The 18,018-nt window shown below is 41.2% G+C and overlaps 1 protein-coding gene across 29 annotated transcripts in view; it reads left to right on the top strand.

The window, feature by feature from the left end:
- PHF21A (PHD finger protein 21A) overlaps positions 1 to 18,018 on the top strand; it is a 195,179-nt gene that overhangs the window by 164,419 nt on the left and 12,742 nt on the right. For 22 of the 29 annotated variants that reach the window (XM_032639701.1, XM_032639698.1, XM_032639696.1 and 19 more), the window contains 5 exons: positions 5,783 to 5,881; positions 8,685 to 8,736; positions 9,484 to 9,563; positions 10,033 to 10,093; positions 12,659 to 12,822. In XM_032639701.1, the coding sequence (XP_032495592.1) occupies positions 5,783 to 5,881; positions 8,685 to 8,736; positions 9,484 to 9,563; positions 10,033 to 10,093; positions 12,659 to 12,822 (456 nt within the window). Of the gene's footprint in view, positions 1 to 5,782; positions 5,882 to 8,684; positions 8,737 to 9,483; positions 9,564 to 10,032; positions 10,094 to 12,561; positions 12,585 to 12,658; positions 12,823 to 18,018 lie in introns of all 29 variants that reach the window. The other 7 variants (XM_032639708.1, XM_032639709.1, XM_032639704.1 and 4 more) reach the window with 1 other exon arrangement.

Raw genomic sequence — 18,018 nt, 5'->3', positions numbered from 1 at the left:
CTGGAAAGCCGCTCCAGCCTTGGGTGGGCAAACAAGGGTCAGCCTGCACCAGTCCTTAGGGGATTACCGGACTGGTCAGAATACACAGCCACAAGTTGAAAACGAGGTTCAGCAAACCACACCAGGAACACAGATTACCATCTCCACAGCCTCTGTTGAACTAAGGGATGGATTTGTTGGTAGGTAAGGAAAACTGATTTCTTAATAAAATTTAGCAGCCTCTTTCTTCAGTAAGTGGCCCCCCCTGGTTATTCTTAGTTTTTTATTAGATTCCAGAGTTTTAAAAAGTTGATTCTGTCAGTTTCTGCCAGCTTAATGTTTGCTTTAGTGAAAGGACTGATTCTAAAACTCCCTGTTTTCTGTGATGTCAAACCCTTAAAACAACAAAAATTTATTATCTCACACAGTTTTTGAGATCAGGAATCAGGTTGCATCTTAGCTCAGTGGTCCTGGCTCAAGGTCCCTCACAAATTTGCATTCAAACTAGTTGGTCAGGACTGCAGTCATTTCAAGGCTCAACTGGGGCTGGATAATTCACTTCCAAACTCAGTCACATGGTTGTCAGCAGTCCTCACTTCTCCCTAGCTGTTGGAGGAGGTTCAGTTCCTCACCTCATAGGCCCCTCCATAGTGCTGTTCACAGCATGGCAGCTGGCTTCCCCTGGAGCGGAAAGTCCATGAGAGAAAGACACCTCCCCACTCCCCATTGTTTCGATTGCTTTATCTCTTTTTTTTTTTTTTTTTAAGGAGTTCTGCTTTATTTTTAATACATTTTTTGTTTTTTTTAATTTATTTTATTTTTGGCTGTGTTGGGTCTTTGTTGCTGCATGCAGGCTTTCTCTAGTTTTGGCGAGCGTGGGCTACTCTTTGTTGCAGTGCACGGGCTTCTCATTGCGGTGGCTTCTCTTGTTGTGGAGCACGGGCTCTAGGAACTCGAGCTTCAGAAGTTGTGGCACGCGGACTCTGTAGTTGTGGCTCGCAGGCTCTAGAGCGCAGGTTCAGTAGTTGCGGCGCACAAGCTTAGTTGCTCTGCGGCACGTGGGATCTTCCTGGACCAGGGCTTGAACCTGTGACCCCTGCATTGGCAGGCGGATTCTTAACCAATGCGCCACCAGCAATTGCTTTATCTTTATTTTCTTGGGTGCTTTTGGTATTCTTTATCCAACCTTGAGATAATTGTACTCTTCTGCGTGAGAGAAAATTTGAACCCTGGATAATTCTTTTAGTGAAGAGGAATTGGTTTGATCTTCCCTGGAGGCATCACCACTGCCTGCTTATTCAGCCCTAGAGATGGAAGCAAGAGACCCCCAGGGACATCACACAGCCTTGGAATGGAGCAGCAAACCCTTATAGTTGACCTTCTCTTCTCCCTCCCCTGTCAGACTCCTGTTCTTCCAATTCACGGAGCTATGAAATAAGCTTCCTGGATACCCAGGACCTTAAAAATGTCACTATAAACTACTTTCCCATTGTGTTCCTTTGTAGGTGTGTTTGGTGGTTTGTTTTATGGGGGAAATGTGTCCTTTTTGGTTAATAAAAAAAGCGTGTGTGAGAGAGAGAGGAAAGCAAGTGATTCTTCTGGTAGGTCATACTCCCCACTCAGAAGATCAACGTCTCTTTACAGCATACCTGCTCTACGGTGAGGCCCTGTGCTGGGCACAAAGGGGTGCAAAAGTGTGTAGAACAATCCTGCTCTCAAGTAGCTTATATAGTCTGGAGGTGGAAATAAGATAGGACCCTGATGAGAAAAAAAAAAATACAAGGTAGCATTTATGCCCCAGGACAGTGGTTGCCACAGTATTGATAAGACAGATACTTAACACGTTCCTAAAGTAATAATATGAGAAGCAGAAGGAAAATATGGACATGGCCAAGAAATAAAGTGAAAAAAATAAAGTGATTATGTTAGTTTTTCAGATCTAGTAAAATATTTCACAACATAATGATTTCTGAGAATTTTGATATCCTGTTTGTAGAACCAGTCTTTCATTTGGCTCCTACTCATCAATAATCAGACAGTTTCACTCATTTATTTAATTACTTGTTGCCATACAAAAAGACCATTTGCATCTGCATTGTGTTTTTTTTTAATAGATCTTTATTGGAGTATAATTGCTTCACAATACCGTGTTAGTTTCTGTTGTACAACAAAGTGAGTCAGCCATATGCATACACATGTCCCCATATCCCCTCCCTCTTGAGCCTCCCTCCCATCCTCCCTATCCCACCCCTGCTAGGTCATCGCAAAGCACCAAGCCGATCTCCCTGTGCTATGCTGCTGCTTCCCACCAGCCAACTGTTTTACATTCGGTGGTGTATACATGTCGATGCTACTCTCACTTCACCCCAGCTTTGCTGTCCCACCCCATGTCATCAGGTCCATTCTCTGTGTCTGCCTCTTTATTTCTGCCTTGCAACTAGGTTCATCAGTACCTTTTTTTATTTTTTTTTAGATTCCATATATATGTGTTAAATATGGTGTTTGTTTTTCTCTTTCTGACTTACTTCACTCTGTCTTACAGACTCTAGGTCCATCCACCTCACTATAGATAAGTCAATTTTGTTTCTTTTTATGGCTGAGTAATATTCCATTGTATATATGTGCCACATCTTCTTTATCTGTTCATCTGTTGATGGACATTTAGGTTGCTTCTGTGTCCTGGCTATTGTAAATAGTGCTGCAGTGAACATTGTGGTGAATGTTTCTTTTTGAATTATGGTTTCCCAGTAGTGGGATTGCTGGGTCATATGGTAGTTCTATTTTTAGTTTTTAAGGAACCTCCATACTGTTTTCTATAGTGGTTGTATCAATTTTCATTCCTACCAACAGTGTAGGAGGATTCCCTTTTCACCACACCCTTTCCAGCAGTTATTGTTTCTAGCTTTTTTGATAATGGCCATTCTGACAGCGTGAGGTGATACCTCATTGTAGTTTTGATTTGCATTCCTCTAATAATTAGTGATGTTGAGCATCTTTTCATGTGCCTCTTTGCCATCTGTACGTCTTCCTTGGTGAAATGTCTATTTAGGTCTTCTGCTCGTTTTTTAACTGGATTGTTTGTTTTTTTGACATTGAGCTCCATGAGCTGTTTGTATATTTTGGAGATTAATCCTTTGTCTGTTATTCCATTTGAAAATATTTTCTCCCATTTTGAGAGTTGTGTTTTTGTCTTGTTTATGGTTTCCTTTGCTGTGCAAAAGCTTTTAAGTCCCATTTGTTTATTTTTGTTTTTTTTTCTGTTACTCTAGGAGGTGGGTCAAAAAAGATCTCGCTGTGGTTTATGTCAAAGAGTGTTCTTCCTATGTTTTCCTCTAAAAGTTTTATAGTGTCTGGTCTTACATTTAAGTCTTTAATCCATTTGGAGTTTATTTTTGTGTATGGTGTTAGGTAGTGTTCTAATTTCATTCTTTTACGTGTAGCTGTCCAGTTTTCCCAACACCACTTATTGAAGAGGCTGTCTTTTCTCCATTGTACGTTCTTGCCTCCTTTGTCGTAAATTAGGTGCCCATATGTGCATGGGCTTATCTCTGGGCATTCTATCCTGTACCATTGATCTATATTTCTGTTTTTGTGCCAGTACCATACTGTCTTGATTACTGTAGCTTTGTGGTATAGTTTGAAGTCGGGGCACCTGATTCCTTCAGCTCCATTTTTCTGTCTCAAGATTGCTTTGACTATTCGGGGTCTTTTGTGTTTCCATATGAATTCTAAGATTTTTTTGTTTTAATTCTGTGAAGAATGCCTTTGGTAGTTTGATAGGGATTGCATTGAATCTGTAGATTGCTTTGGGTAGTAGAGACATTTTCACAATATTGATTCTTCCAATCCAAGAACATGGTATATTTCTCCACCTATTTGTGTCATCTTTGATTTCTTTCATCAGTGTTTTATAGTTTTGCGAATACAAGTCTTTCACCTCCTTAGGCAGGTTTATTCCTAGGTATTTTATTCTTTTTGTTGCAGTGGTAAATGGGAGTGTTTCCTTAATTTCTCTTTCAGATTTTTCATTGTTGGTGTATAGGAATGCCAGAGATTTCTGTGCATTAATTTTGTATCCTGCAACCTTACCAAATTCATTGATTAGTTCTTGGCATCTTTAGGATTCTCTATGTATAGTATCATGTCATCTGCAAACAGTGACAGTTTTACTTCTTCTTTTCCAATTTGTATTCCTTTTATTTCTTTTTCTTCTCTGATTGCTGTGGCTAGGACTTACAAAACTATGTTGAATAAGAGTGATGAGAGTGATCAGACATCCTTGTCTCGTTCCTGACCTTAGTGGAAATGCATTCACTTTTTCACCATTGAGTCTGATGCTTGCTGTGGGTTTGTTGTATATGGCCTTTATTATGTTGAGGTAGCTTCCCTCTATGCCCATTTTCTGGAGAGTTTTTTTTATCATAAATGGGTGTTGAATTTTGTCAGAAGCTTTTTCTGCATCTGTTGAGATGATCATATGGTTTTTATTCCTTAATTTGTTAATGTGGTGTATCACATTGATTGATTTGCGTATATTGAAGAATCCTTGCACCCCTGGGATAAATTCCACTTGATCATGGTGTATGATCCTTCTAGTGTGCTGTTGGATTCTGTTTGCTAATATTGTGTTCAGGATTTTTGCATCTATGTTCATCAGTGATATTGGTCTGTAATTTTCTTTTTTCGTGATATCTTTTTCTGGTTTTGGTATCAGGGTGATGGTGACTTCGTAGAATGAATTCGGGAGTGTTTCTCCCTCTGCAGTTTTTTGGAAGAGTTTGAGAAGGATGGGTGTTAGCTCTTCTCTTAATGTTTCATAGAAATCACCTGTGAAGCCATCTGGTCCTGGATTTTGTTTGTTGGAAGATTTTTAATTATGGTTTCAATTTCATTACTTGTGATTGATTTGTTTATATTTTCTAATTCTTCCTGGTTCGGTCTTGGAAAATTGTACCTTTCCAGGACTTTGTCCATTTCTTCATGGTTGTCCATTTTATTGGCATATAGTTGTTTGTAGTAGTCTCTTATAATCCTTTTCTGCATGGTTTTTAATTTTGAAAATGTAAATTAGGTTTATGTTTATAGTTTTATATCCACTGTTCTAATATCATTTCAGTATTTACAGAGGGTTTCATGAAATGAATTAGCCATTGGGTCAAGATAAGAATAGTAATGCAAACCCAGTCTGCTAGTTTGCTAGCTGCCATTTGTGTCTGAAGATGGTAATGCTACTGGTGTTTCTTTTGTTTGAATGGACGCATCTGGAAGATGAGCTTGGCCGTAATCAGGATGGCAGCCTTTTACAAGATGGCCTTTCCTTGGCAACTGCATCTCTCCTCTAACGGATGATATAGGCAGGTTTTAAATATCCCAAGTAAGGATAGTTCTGCAACCTCTCTTAGATTGTGATTAGAATTGTTCTGAAATAGAAAAGTGTGTATCTAAGATTTTTTTGGACATCATTCAGATCCTAAGCATGCTATGAACTAGAGCTTGACCCATATGTAACAAGAATGGACTTACTTCTGGGAAACTACCCCTGCCTCCTAAAGTACATTGAAATAGACTGTTGTGTTTATAGATTCATAGCTATTCTAGTCATGTAATTTAATCATTTCAACTGGGGCCTTCCATTTTACTTTTTCCCCCTTCTACAATGAAGTCCGTATTATCTCCTTTATTAATATGTTTCCAATTTGAGTATGTTCTTTTCTTTCTTGTTGGCAACAGTCAAACTATGTTTTCTTTTATTCTTTTAATAAAAAAGTGAATTCTGAAGTTTCATTTAATTTTCTTCTTCTAGACAATTAAATCCCACACAGAAACAGATGAGAAACAAACGGAGAGCCGCACCGTCACTCCACCTACTGCACCCAAACCAAAACGGGAGGAGAACCCTCAGGTAGGCCCAGCCCTCCAAGGCATGGCTCAGTCTATGTGATGCGACTTATTCACATGCATCATGAGGGACACTTGCTCTCTGAATCACTTGATATCCTTGTCTTGTGCTTTCTCACTATTCAGTAATGTTATTGCCAAATGCAGTATCCCACTGCATTCCTAATGATCATTATGTTTCGTTTGTCTCAGCCAACATCTAAAGGATGTCCAGTTCACTCAGTTAAGGTCTGTGTTATCGATTACAATTGTTACACGTGCATTTTTGTTATTACTATTGTATTGCATTAGATCCCCAAATCCCAGATGTATCAGTAGCTCATAAGTAGTTCATTGAAGCATAAAAGTAGGGATGAAAATACTAGCATCTGTACTTCAACTTAGGATAGAACTATAAACTTAAATAGCAAACAAAACTGTGGTACAAATATAGAATGTGAATTTGTATGTCCTTAGGCAAGAGATGTTTTAGTTTGATACTTTTGTACAAGCAGCTATAAAAGAAAAATGTGGACAGGTAATATGATGATGAATATATGATAGTTGGATTTTTAATAAAATCCAGCAGTCCATTTCCTTCGATCCTCAGTGCATTCTTTTTAATGAAACCATGTCAAATAGTGGCATAAAGCCATCAAAGCTTCATGTCATTTTTTTGAAGCAGTGATTTATTAAGCCAGTTCAGGTTTTTCTTAAAGCAAGTACAAATTATAATACTTTCTGATATGAAATGAATTAATTTTTAATTTGTCTTTAAAGAAGAGACCAAAACTTGAACCTAAAAGAAGTCCTAGTCATGCATATTGCTGAGAAACTTATAAAATAATCTGCAAAATTAATGAGAAGTATTAGGCTTGGAGAGGGGAAAACAGCAATTAGCAAAATTTCCTTATCAAAAGAAACTAAAAGAGGACTTCCCTGGTGGCACAATGGTTAAGAATCCTCCTGCCAATGCAGGGGACACGGGTTCAAGCCCTGGTCCAGGAAGATCCCACATGCCGTGGAGCAACTAAGCCTGTGTGCCACAGCGACTGAGCCTGTGCTCTAGAGCCCACGAGCCACAACTGCTGAGCCCACGTGCCACAACTACTGAAGCCCGCTCACCTAGAGCCCGTCCTCCTCAACAAGAGAAGCCACCGCAATGAGAAGCCCGTGCACCACAGTAAAGAGTAGCCCCCGCTCGCCGCAACTAGAGAAAGCCCACACGCAGCAACGAAGACCCAATGCAGCCAAAAATAAATAAATAAATTTATTTAAAAAAACCAAGAAACTAAAGGATATCTTATGTCAATGGCACAGTGTGGGCAAGCAAGTAGCATCATGTGGAATAACACATACTTCTAATTGGACAGAATCACTGCCATAAAGGGAATAAATTAGTTATTGGCATATGTGTGGTACATAGATAAGGCAAAAGTTCTTGACAGCTTTTTATTCTATTTATCACTTAAAATCTGTTCTACAGAAGAGATTTTTTTCCATTTAATAATTCTTTTATGAGCTTGATCTAGACTGGCAAAGATGAGTTGGGTGTGAGTGGCCAAGAAGGATGCTGTTACTTGATTAAAAGAAGGTGCATCTGAGTGTCAGTTCACACACTGCTTTACTAACAGAGAACAGTTGGTAGACGGCCTTCTAATCTTAAGTTTTGAAGGAATAGTGAAAATTAGGAATGTAGTTAATTGGCAGCCACAAAATGTATGCAATGTAGAAAACGGGCAGCACGTCCAAGACGCTTTTCGTTACTGAAGTACTCTGGCTGTCGGGAGGATAGGTGCCCACCCTAGTTTCTGAAATAAGAAATAAAATTAAAACATTTCTTCAGGACTCTGTGGATACCAGTAAAGGACATGTCTGTGTTCTCAAGTGGCTTGTTCAAGGTTATCTTTATAAAACACTCAGTACCTCGAATAGCTTGAACCTATCACTTCAGGCCAGAATACCATGATATTTAAAGTTGAGGGTAAAATGCCAGGATTTTCAAAGACCAAATTGTGGTATGAATAATTCTGCAGGCTTATGTCTCCTGACAGCTAATGATGTTCCTTATTCATCACTGAGAGAAATGGATGATACGTTATGTGGCATATTTAACAGCTGCATGCGGTGGTACAGCAGAAAATAAAGGCGTACTTTCCAGACCACATGCAACCAAAGAGCAAAATAGTAATCAATCTGTTGCTCTCTCCATTTTTAAGCATCTAACGTTCCAGCTTTGGAGTACAGTGTTCTGATCAGTCTGGCTTCTGATGGAGCCCTGAGAGTGGTGGTCAGAGAGAAAGCACTCTATAATTTGTAGGTCCACGGTTGATTGAAAAATCGTAGTCTTAAGCAGAACCACCTGCTGTCATTCCTCAAACTCACTTAGCTTTGAGTTATTGTCCAATCAGTGGTAGCAAAAATATAAGAACCCCTGACCTGGTATGACAAATGAAGTACTTAGAATTTGGAGCTGCTTGTATGGGAGGCTGTTTGTAACCCTCTGTGTGTTTCTTCAGTGTGAAGTCCTCTTCCCTCCTTGTGAATTTTTCTGGAAAAAACTTAGGTCATTCAAGATACTGATTTCCGCCCTTGAGAGAGTGGAAGATATAGGCCCCAGTCCTTCTCTTTTGATCCCTGTAAGATCAGAAAGCTTCCAGAGCGGCTCCATAGCTGCTAAGAGTGGAGGGTGCCCACTCCTTGTTCACCTGAACCCAGCTTCCTTTCAGCCACCAGCTGGCTTTCCCCAGGTGTCTAACTAGGAATATGCAGCTGACTTTGCGAGAACCCACACTGAAGTATATTCTTCTTTTGTTTCTCTGGCACAGAAACTTGCCTTCATGGTGTCTCTAGGGTTGGTAACACATGACCATCTAGAAGGTAAGAGAAGATATTCATGGCGCTACCTTGCTTCTGGCCCAGGGCTTTGTTCTTGAAAATGTTGTTTGATTTATTGTTAGAATTGAAAATTGGAACACAAGCAGAGTATGATTCAACCAGTATGGACTCTTTTCTTGGAGTAAACTTACCTTCCTTATATCTAATGTTCAGCCCCTCCCCTTCCTGTCATTATTTATCCACACTGCTGTCCTGGGCAAGCTCCCTAGTTGCCTGCATTAAGGTGACTCCGTTCACTTAGAGAAACTTTTGGCAGCATAAAGTAGCAAATGCCCCTCTGGCAAGTCTTTGTCTGTATTTTTCAGTCACTCTAGATTATTGGAATCTTAAGAATAGTTGCAAAGCTATACCTGTTCTAGTGATTTAATTCAAGAATGGTGAACTATGATTACTCAATCTAGGTCTGTGGATAAAGTTCATCCACACCTATAATTACAGTGATCTAAAAGTAAATCAGGACACTTTTACAAGTGTTGTCTACTGTTAAGCTCTCAATCACAGAGAGCCACACTGTAGGACAGCATGGCCTTGCTTTCCAAGAGGTGAGAGTGGATGGTCCTACGTATTTGCTCCCAGCAACGTGCTTCCCTTTGCTGAGGCTGCAGTGAAACCAAGAGACTTAGTCTCATTTCTAATTTGTCATGGGAAAACCAATAAGTAAACAATGAAGTTAAGTTTGGGGGGGTTCTCCATACCTTTCTTCTAATCCAGACCTTTTGCTTTCCCAAGAAATCCAAAGCAAGCGGCAAGAACGAAAAAGAAGAACGACAGCAAATCCAGTGTACAGTGGCGCGGTCTTTGAGCCAGAGGTATTCCTGGCCAGCACTTGGCCATTCCCTCACATTTCCAGTTTTATTTAGAGCTTGTTCAGCACCTCCCATCTGAAAAGCTGCTTACGAGCAGTACCCTGATTGTACTTGGCCAGCTTTGTAAAATGATGGATTTTTCTCTGGCTGAGAACATTATTTCATCTTTATTATTCGCTATTTCCCCCTTCGTTTTTTCCTGAAGTTTACGTAGATACAAACCTACCTTAAAAATTTAACTCATCCTGTCATCTGAACACAACTTTCTTCTGAAGCAGAGACGTACCTCTCTGGAATATTCTTTCAGAGCCAAGTACATATGATAAGTCCAGTTATCACTGAGACCTTTGGGTGACTAGCACTAACTAGTTGGCATGTTGACGGGCATGCTGTGCTTGGTCTTTGGCTTGTACCGGTATTAGTAGTAACCATGCTATTCAACCAGTCACCTTTCTTTCTTCAATCCCGAAAGCGTAAGAAGAGTGCAGTCACGTACCTGAACAGTACAATGCATCCTGGGACCCGGAAGAGAGGTGAGTACCTTTTTTGTATCTCTCCTTTGCTGTTGCTTTTGCTTTCTGTGTTGTGTTTCTTTCCCCTCCCTCCTCCCGTTGTCCTAGAGCCTAACTCCTGTATCCCTTGAATATAGTTTTGTTGTTGTTCTCTGAGAATGGGGGGAAAAGAGAGTGAGATCTCTTATTAGAGTTCTGTATACTGAATCAAAAGCTCCCCTTCCTGGGATTCTGGCAAAGCTGGCTGAGGGGAATGGCTTATTGCAGGATTTCTGCCCCAGGCCCCTCAGGCTGTTGATGAATAGCACAATGAACAGAACACCCTGTAAAAGGGAGCATTTTAGCATCATTGAGCACAACAGAGCACTGGTGTTGCCAAGGTGTTCTTAGTAGTGTCTAAGTTGTCCTGATGCCAGTGAGGACAGAGCACAACTCTTAAGCTTCTGTGAGCTGCAGACTTTGCAGGAAGGAGAGAGGTAGCCACACTGAGAATGTTGAATCTATGAGAAGAGAGCACCTGCAACTAAAGAAGAAAACATCACTGTCGAAACAGGCTTCCCAAAGCAGAAATTCCTAAAGAGCTCCATCCCCCAATTTCAGACCTTCCAGGGCGGGCATTCCACCTCACTCTCAGGTCAGCAGCTGCCTTCACCATGCAGGTCTAAATAGGTCTTAATAGCTCAGAGTTTGAGCTTATAAACAAGGCTCTGAAATGGTTCTTTGATGTCAGTAATACATCCCAAGGTCCTTTTCTCCACGTGATAATGTGTCCTTGAATTACAGTTCCAGGCTAGAAAGGTTGCAGAGTGAGTGGAGTAGCATGCTAATTTTTCTGTATGCACAGCAATCTCAGAGCCGTTGGAAGCTTAGGAGGTCATCCCGACCCTCTGTCTGCCTTAGGGAGGGCTAGCACTGTACCGGTGGTACAGTGGTTACCGTCTCTTCCCCTCAGAGAGATAGCACACCCACGCTAGTGTTTCATCAGCCCCTCCTTCAAGAAGCCAAAACATATTTCGATGGTAATCCCTAAATCATTGTTTCACATTGATTCCTGGGCCACAGTAACCAGTGTCATGGGTTATTTTTTGTTGTTTTATTTTGTTTGGAGTTGTTTTAGTGACCTCTGACACAGTTCTCAGAAAGGAGCCCCCCAGCCAGAAGCCACAGTTAATTGGCCTGCTAGTGGGCAGTATCTGCTGAGAGGATAGGGGTTAAATGAGCCAGAAAGACCGTGGCATCTCTTGCCAAGGTCAGAGGACGAAAGCCTGCATTCACAATGCCTAGGACGTGCCTTCTGTGGGTAAACAAAGAGCATTTATCTTCCACTTACCCTTCTAGCAGCACTAAATACCCTAGAAAAGGCAGACCGGTGCGATCTGTCTTTGTACTGCACACAGTGCCGGTTTAACGCAGATAGGTAATGTTTGTGTAATGGCTGACAGAATCATGACTCTTGTGCATAATTCCAGTATAAATTATAACTGTTGGCAAAGTCATGATCCCACATAGCATCCACCAGTGCTCGTAGGCAGTTGTGTACCTCTCCGGCTCTTCTTTTGCCTATGGTGTGCTGGGCGTGCACTTTTGATCACTTACAGCTTAGAAGCTACGACCTTTGGCCCTTAGAAGACAAGGACCCTGACTTAGATATATCATAAGGCAAGAGTGGTTGACCTGGACTTCCCATACACATTGGGGCCCATTTGTAGATTCTCTGTAGCCATGAGGTTTGATTCAAAATGCTTCTGCTCAAATCAGCTCTTTCTGGTAGCTGTTGCTGATGACAGGGCTTTTCCTGAGACTTTGGAACACCCCAGTTCTAAGACATGTAGTTCACTGGAATGTTTGTGATGGAAAGCAGGGAGATGATTTTTGATCAACTGGGAAGGGTATCTGAGTCCAGACTTACTTAAATTCACTGTTAAGCCCAGAAGGTCTTTTTAGCTCTTAGGTTCCAGCTACTCCCAGAACATATGTCTTCCTAGCTCTGCCAGAAGGGGTAAGAATAGTTAACTTGAATTTTGCCTCCTCCCTTTGCCTTTCTCTACCCTCACAAGCCATGAAGTAACCAAAATGTGGGCAGGAGAGAAGAGGAAAAGCAGAGATCCTCAGCCAATCTGTTTGTGGGAACTGAGAATCATTAATATTATTATAACGATTGCAGAAAAACCTTAGGAAACAATATGTAAAAGATATGGAAAAAGAAAATAAATTCTTCTCCCTGGCCTTGGCTCCTCTTGGGCTTTGATATCTTGTTCTCCCGTTAGAAATCTCAAATTGTGATAGTTGAGGAATGTCTCCATAATCTGCCCAAGGCGAAGACCTTTAACATAACCCAGTATCTCCTGTCATTCTCTGAGGCTCTCTTATCCTCCCTTCCACACTCATGCATTTGTTTCGAATGACATTTAAATCTTTGCTTCTTTTCCTCTCTCTGGGACTGTTGTATTAACCTTCTCTCTGCTACCTCACTTCCTTTTCCATGCTAGCCAATGAGGAACACTGGCCAAAGGTATGTAAGATCATTTTTCCCCCTTTCTTTCCCTCCCCCTTTTTTCCCTTTTGTTCCCTTTTCTCGGTCTGTAGGTCGTCCTCCAAAATACAATGCAGTGCTGGGGTTTGGAGCCCTAACCCCAACATCCCCCCCATCCAGTCATCCTGACTCCCCTGAAAATGAAAAGACAGAGACCACATTCACTTTCCCTGCACCTGTTCAGCCTGTGTCCCTGCCCAGCCCCACCTCCACAGACGTAAGTAACTTGGGAAAAGCTCACTCTCTTTCTCAGAGCTTAAATCGGGGAAACCGTTATCATATGTTGTCTCCTTACCAGTTGCATCTCCTTGACTAACCCTGGAACAGCAGTAATCCCTACAGGACACTGTGTGCCACGTAAGGCAGCTTTCTGCTGGGGTCCCAGGTCCTGCCATGTCCTTGAGAATCATATTAAATACCACATTAGGAGGCTCAGTCAGGGTTTTCAAAGTCTGGAATTTATCTGCGGTGAAGGAGTTCTCAGGAAGGGGGATGGGGTGGGGAAGTCAGGTCGTATAATTGAGAGGTGTGCAGGTGTCTGTCGTCAGTTTTGGGGGGTGGGGATAATGAACAAAGGTGTACATTCGCCTAGCAGTCCGTGTTTCCTGCTTCAAGTAAAATTCAAGACAACTTTTCCGAAAAGCAACTTTATTCATCAGAATTGGTCAGAAACAGGCTCCTGGGAAAAGCATCAGATGCTTAGTAGCCCTTCCCCCAGAGGCTGCAGGAGTGCAAACTAGTGCCCTCTTTTTAAATGAGTGCTTACAAAGCGGTGAATTCACTCAACAAATACTGAGCACTGCTCTGCTGAGCATGCGCTGTTGTTGAGACTGGGGACGGAACAGGGAACAGAACCAGCTCCTTGCGCTCAGGGAGCTGGTATTGCACGGCCAGAGGCAGGTGATAAGCAAATGAACATTTAAATGTCAGGTCATGATAAGTGCTGTGAAAAAAAACTTGACACAGAATCAGGGGCATAAGGAGTTACGGCAGGAGGTTGCTGTTTTATGAAGAGTGGTAAGAGACAGCCTCTCTGGTGGGAATGGAGTATCTGGGGCGGGGAAGAGCATTCCACGCAGAGGGAACAGCAGTGCAGAAGCCCTGCTCGTTGGAGCAAGTGTATATGGCGTAGAGAAGAAGGGCTTAGTGGGCAGGCAGGAGCAGTGGGAGAGGTGACCTCAGAGGGCAGGGCCCGTCTCGCAGGGCCTTGTAGCTTTTACTCTGAGTGAGATGGGAGATGCTCCAGGGTTTTAAGTAGAGGAGTGACGTTACTTTTCACTTTTTATTTTGAAAATTTCCAAACCTACAGAAAAGTTGCAACAACAACACAAGGAAGGAATATATACCCTCCTCCTAGATTCACCGATTGTTACAATTTCGCCACATATGCTACTTCCCACCACCACACACTTGTTTTGCTGATCTAGTTAAGAAGTTGAAGACATCATGAATCTTCACCCAAAATACTTCCGTGTATATCTCCTAAAAACAAAGACACTCTCTGACGTAGCCACAATACAGTTATCAGATTGAGGAAATTTAATATGACAAAACATTATTTTTATAGTATACAGCCCATCTTCAGATTTCTCCAATTATCTCAATAAATGCCTTAGTGGCACTTTGTTTTTCCTGCTCCAGGATCCAACCCAAGATCACTCTTGACATTAATTTTTATGGTGTTTTGTCTTTAGTCTCCTTACTCTGGAACAGTTTCTCAGCCTGTCTTTGTCCTTCGTGACACTGACATTTTTTAAAAGATAGGCCAGTTGCTGTATAGAGTGTCCCTCCATTTGGATGATCTGATTGTTTTCTCAAGAATAGATTCAGGGTATGCATTTTTGTAGGAGCACTAGATACTTGATGATGCACTGATTCTCAGTGCATCACAAGAGGCACATGTTGTCCATCTGTCCCATTGTTGGTGATATTAGCTTTCATCTCTTAAGATAGACTCAATCAAATACCTCTAATCCTAAAGATGCCTGTTTCCTTAGGTGAAGATAGTGTCGAGTCTATAAAAATATCCAGTTCCCCAGCAAACTTAGTGGTTTTAGCAGTCTTTGAAGGTTCTTGCCTGCATTTATTATTATTATTTTTAACATCTTTATCGGCGTATAATAGCTTTACAATGGTGTGTTAGTTTCTGCTGTTTAACAGAGTGAATCAGCTGTACTTATACATATATCCCCATATCCCCTCCCTCTTGCGTCTCCCTCCCACCCTCCCTATCCCACGCCTCTAGGTGGTCACAAAGCACTGAGCTGATCTCCCTGTGAGATGCAGCTGCTTCCCACTAGCTATTTATTTTACATTTGGTAGTGTATATATGTCCATGACACTCTCTCACTTCGTCCCAGCTTACGCTTCCCCCACCCCGTGTCCTCAAGTCCACTCTCTACGTCTACATCTTTATTCCTGTCCTGCCCCTAGGTTCTTCAGAACCTTTTTTTTTTTTGGATTCCATATATATGTGTTAGCACACGGTATATGTTTTTCTCTTTCTGACTTACTTCACTCTGTATGAGAGACTCTAGGTCCATCCACCTCACTACAAATAACTCAACTTCGTTTCTTTTTATGGCTGAGTAATATTCCATTGTGTATATGTGCCACATCTTTATCCATTCATCTGTCGATCGATACTTAGGTTGCTTCCATGTCCTTGCTATTGTAAACAGTGCTGCAGTGAACATTGTGGTACATGACTCTTTTTGAATTACGGTTTTCTCAGGGTGTATGCCCAGTAGTGGGATTGCGGGGTCGTATGGTAGTTCTCTTTTCAGTTTTTTTTTAAAGAAGATGTTAGGGGTAGGAGTTTATTAATTAATTAATATTTATTTTTGCTGTGTTGTGTCTTCATTTCTGTGCGAGGGCTTTCTCTAGTTGTGGCAAGTGGGGGCCCCTCTTCATCGTGGTGCGCGGGCCTCTCACTATCGCAGCCTCTCTCGTTGTGGAGCACAGGCTCCAGACTCGCAGGCTCAGTAGTTGTGGCTCACGGGCCTAGTTGCTCCGCGGCATGTGGGATCCTCCCAGACCAGGGCTCGAACCCGTGTCCCCTGCATTAGCAGGCAGATTCTCAACCACTGCGCCACCAGGGAAGCCCCTCTTTTTAGTTTTTTAAAGAACCTCCATACTGTTCTCCATAGTGGCTGTATCAATTTACATTCCCACCAACAGTGCAAGAGGGTTCCCTTTTCTCCACACCCTGTCCAGCATTTATTGTTTGTAGACTTTTTGATGATAGCCATTCTGACCGGTGTGAGGTGATACCTCGTAGTTTTCATTTCCATTTCTCTAATGATTAGTGATGTTGAGCATCCTTTCATGTGTTTGTTGGCAATCTGTATATCTTCTTTGGAGAAATGCCTATTTAGCTATTCTGCCCATTTTTGGATTGGGTTGTTTGTTTTTTTGATATTGAGCTGCACGAGCTGCTTGTATATTGTGGAGATTAATCCTTTGTCATTTGCTTCATTTGCAAATATTTTCTCCCATTCTGAGGGTTGTCTTTTCATATTGTTTATGGTTTCCTTTGCTGTGCAAAAGCTTTTAAGTTTCATTAGGTCCCATTTGTTTTTTTTGTTATTTTGTTTTTATTTCCCTTTCTCTAGGAGGTGGGTCAAAAACGATCTTGTTGCGATTTATGTCATAGAGTGTTCTGCCTATGTTTTCCTCTAAGAGTTTGCTAGTGTCTGGCCTTACATTTAGGTCTTTAATCCATTTTGAGTTTATTTTTGTGTATGGTGTTAGGGAGTGTTCTAATTTCATTCTTTTACATGTAGCTGTCCAGTTTTCCCAGCACCACTTATTGAAGAGGCTGTCTTTTCTCCATTGTATATTCTTGCCTCCTTTATCAAAGAGAAGGTGACCATATGTGCGTGGGTTTATCTCTGGGCTTTCTATCCTGTTCCACTGATCTGCATTTCTGTTTTGGTGCCAGTACCATACTGTCTTGATTACTGTAGCTTTGTAGTATAGTCTGAAGTCTGGGAGCCTGATTCCTCCAGCTCTGTTTTTCTTTCTCCAGATTGCTTTGGCTATTCGGGGTCTTTTGTGTTTCCATACAAATTTTGAAATTTTTTGTTCTAATTCTGTGAAAAATACCATTGGTAGTTTGATAGAGATTGAATTGAATCTGTAGGTTGCTTTGGGTAGTATAGTCATTTCCACAATGTTGATTCTTCCAGTCCAACAACATGGTATATCTCTCCATCTGTTTGTATTATCTTTAAGTTCTTTCATCAGTGTCTCATAGTTTTCTGCATACAGGTCCTTTGTCTCCTTAGGTAGGTTTATTCTTAGGTATTTTATTCTTTTTGTAGCAGTGGTAAATGGGAGTGTTTCCTTAATTTCTCTTTCAGATTTTTCATCGTTAGTGTATAGGAATGCAAGAGATTTCTGTGCATTAATTTTGTATCCTGCTCCTTTACCAAATTCATTGATTAGCTCTAGTAGTTTTCTGGTAGCATCTTTAGGATTCTCTGTGCATAGTATCATGTCATCTGCAAACAGTGACAGTTTTACTTCTTTTTTTCCAATTTGCATTCCTTCTATTTCTTCTTCTTCTCTGATTGCTGTGGCTAAAACTTCCAAAACTATGTTGAATAGTAGTGGTGAGAGTGGGCAAGCTTGTCTTTTTCCTGAGCTTAATGGAAATGGTTTCAGTTTTTCACCACTGAGAATGATGTTGGCTGTGGGTTTGTCATATATGGCCTTTATTATGTTGACGTAAGTTCCCTCTATGCCTACTTGCTGGAGGGTTTTTATCATAAATGGGTGTTGAATTTTGTCTAAAGCTTTTTCTGCATCTATTGAGATGATCATATGGTTTTTACCCTTCAATTTGTTGATATGGTTTATCACACTGATTGATTTGTGTATATTGAAGAATCCTTGCATCCCTGGGATAAACCCCACTTGATCATGGTGTATGATCCTCTTAATGTGCTGTTGGATTCTGTTTGCTAGTATTTTGTTGAGGATTTTTGCGTCTATGTTCATCACTGATACTGGCCTGTAGTTTTCTTTGTGACATCTTTGTCTGGTTTTAGTATCAGGGTGATGGTGGCCTCATAGAATGAGTTTGGGGGTGTTCCTCCCTCTGCTATATTTTGGAAGAGTTTGCGAAGGATAGGTGTTAGCTCTTCTCTAAGTGTTTGATAGAATTCGCCTGTGAAGCCATCTGGTCCTGGGCTTTTGTCTGTTGGAAGATTTTTAATCCCAGTTTCAATTTCTCTGCTGGTGATTGGTCTGTTTATATTTTCTGTTTCTTCCTGGTTCAGTCTCGGAACGTTGTACTTTTCTAAGAATTTGTCCATTTCTTCCAGGTTGTCCATTTTATTGGCATAGAGTTCCTTGTAGTAATCTCTCATGATTCTTTGTATTTCTGCAGTGTCAGTTGTGCCGTCTC

This window comes from Phocoena sinus, chromosome 8 (genome assembly GCF_008692025.1).
Source record: "Phocoena sinus isolate mPhoSin1 chromosome 8, mPhoSin1.pri, whole genome shotgun sequence".
Lineage (NCBI taxonomy): Eukaryota > Metazoa > Chordata > Mammalia > Artiodactyla > Phocoenidae > Phocoena > Phocoena sinus.
Note: the sequence above shows the minus strand (reverse complement) of the source record. Positions and strands in the feature narration are given on the sequence as shown.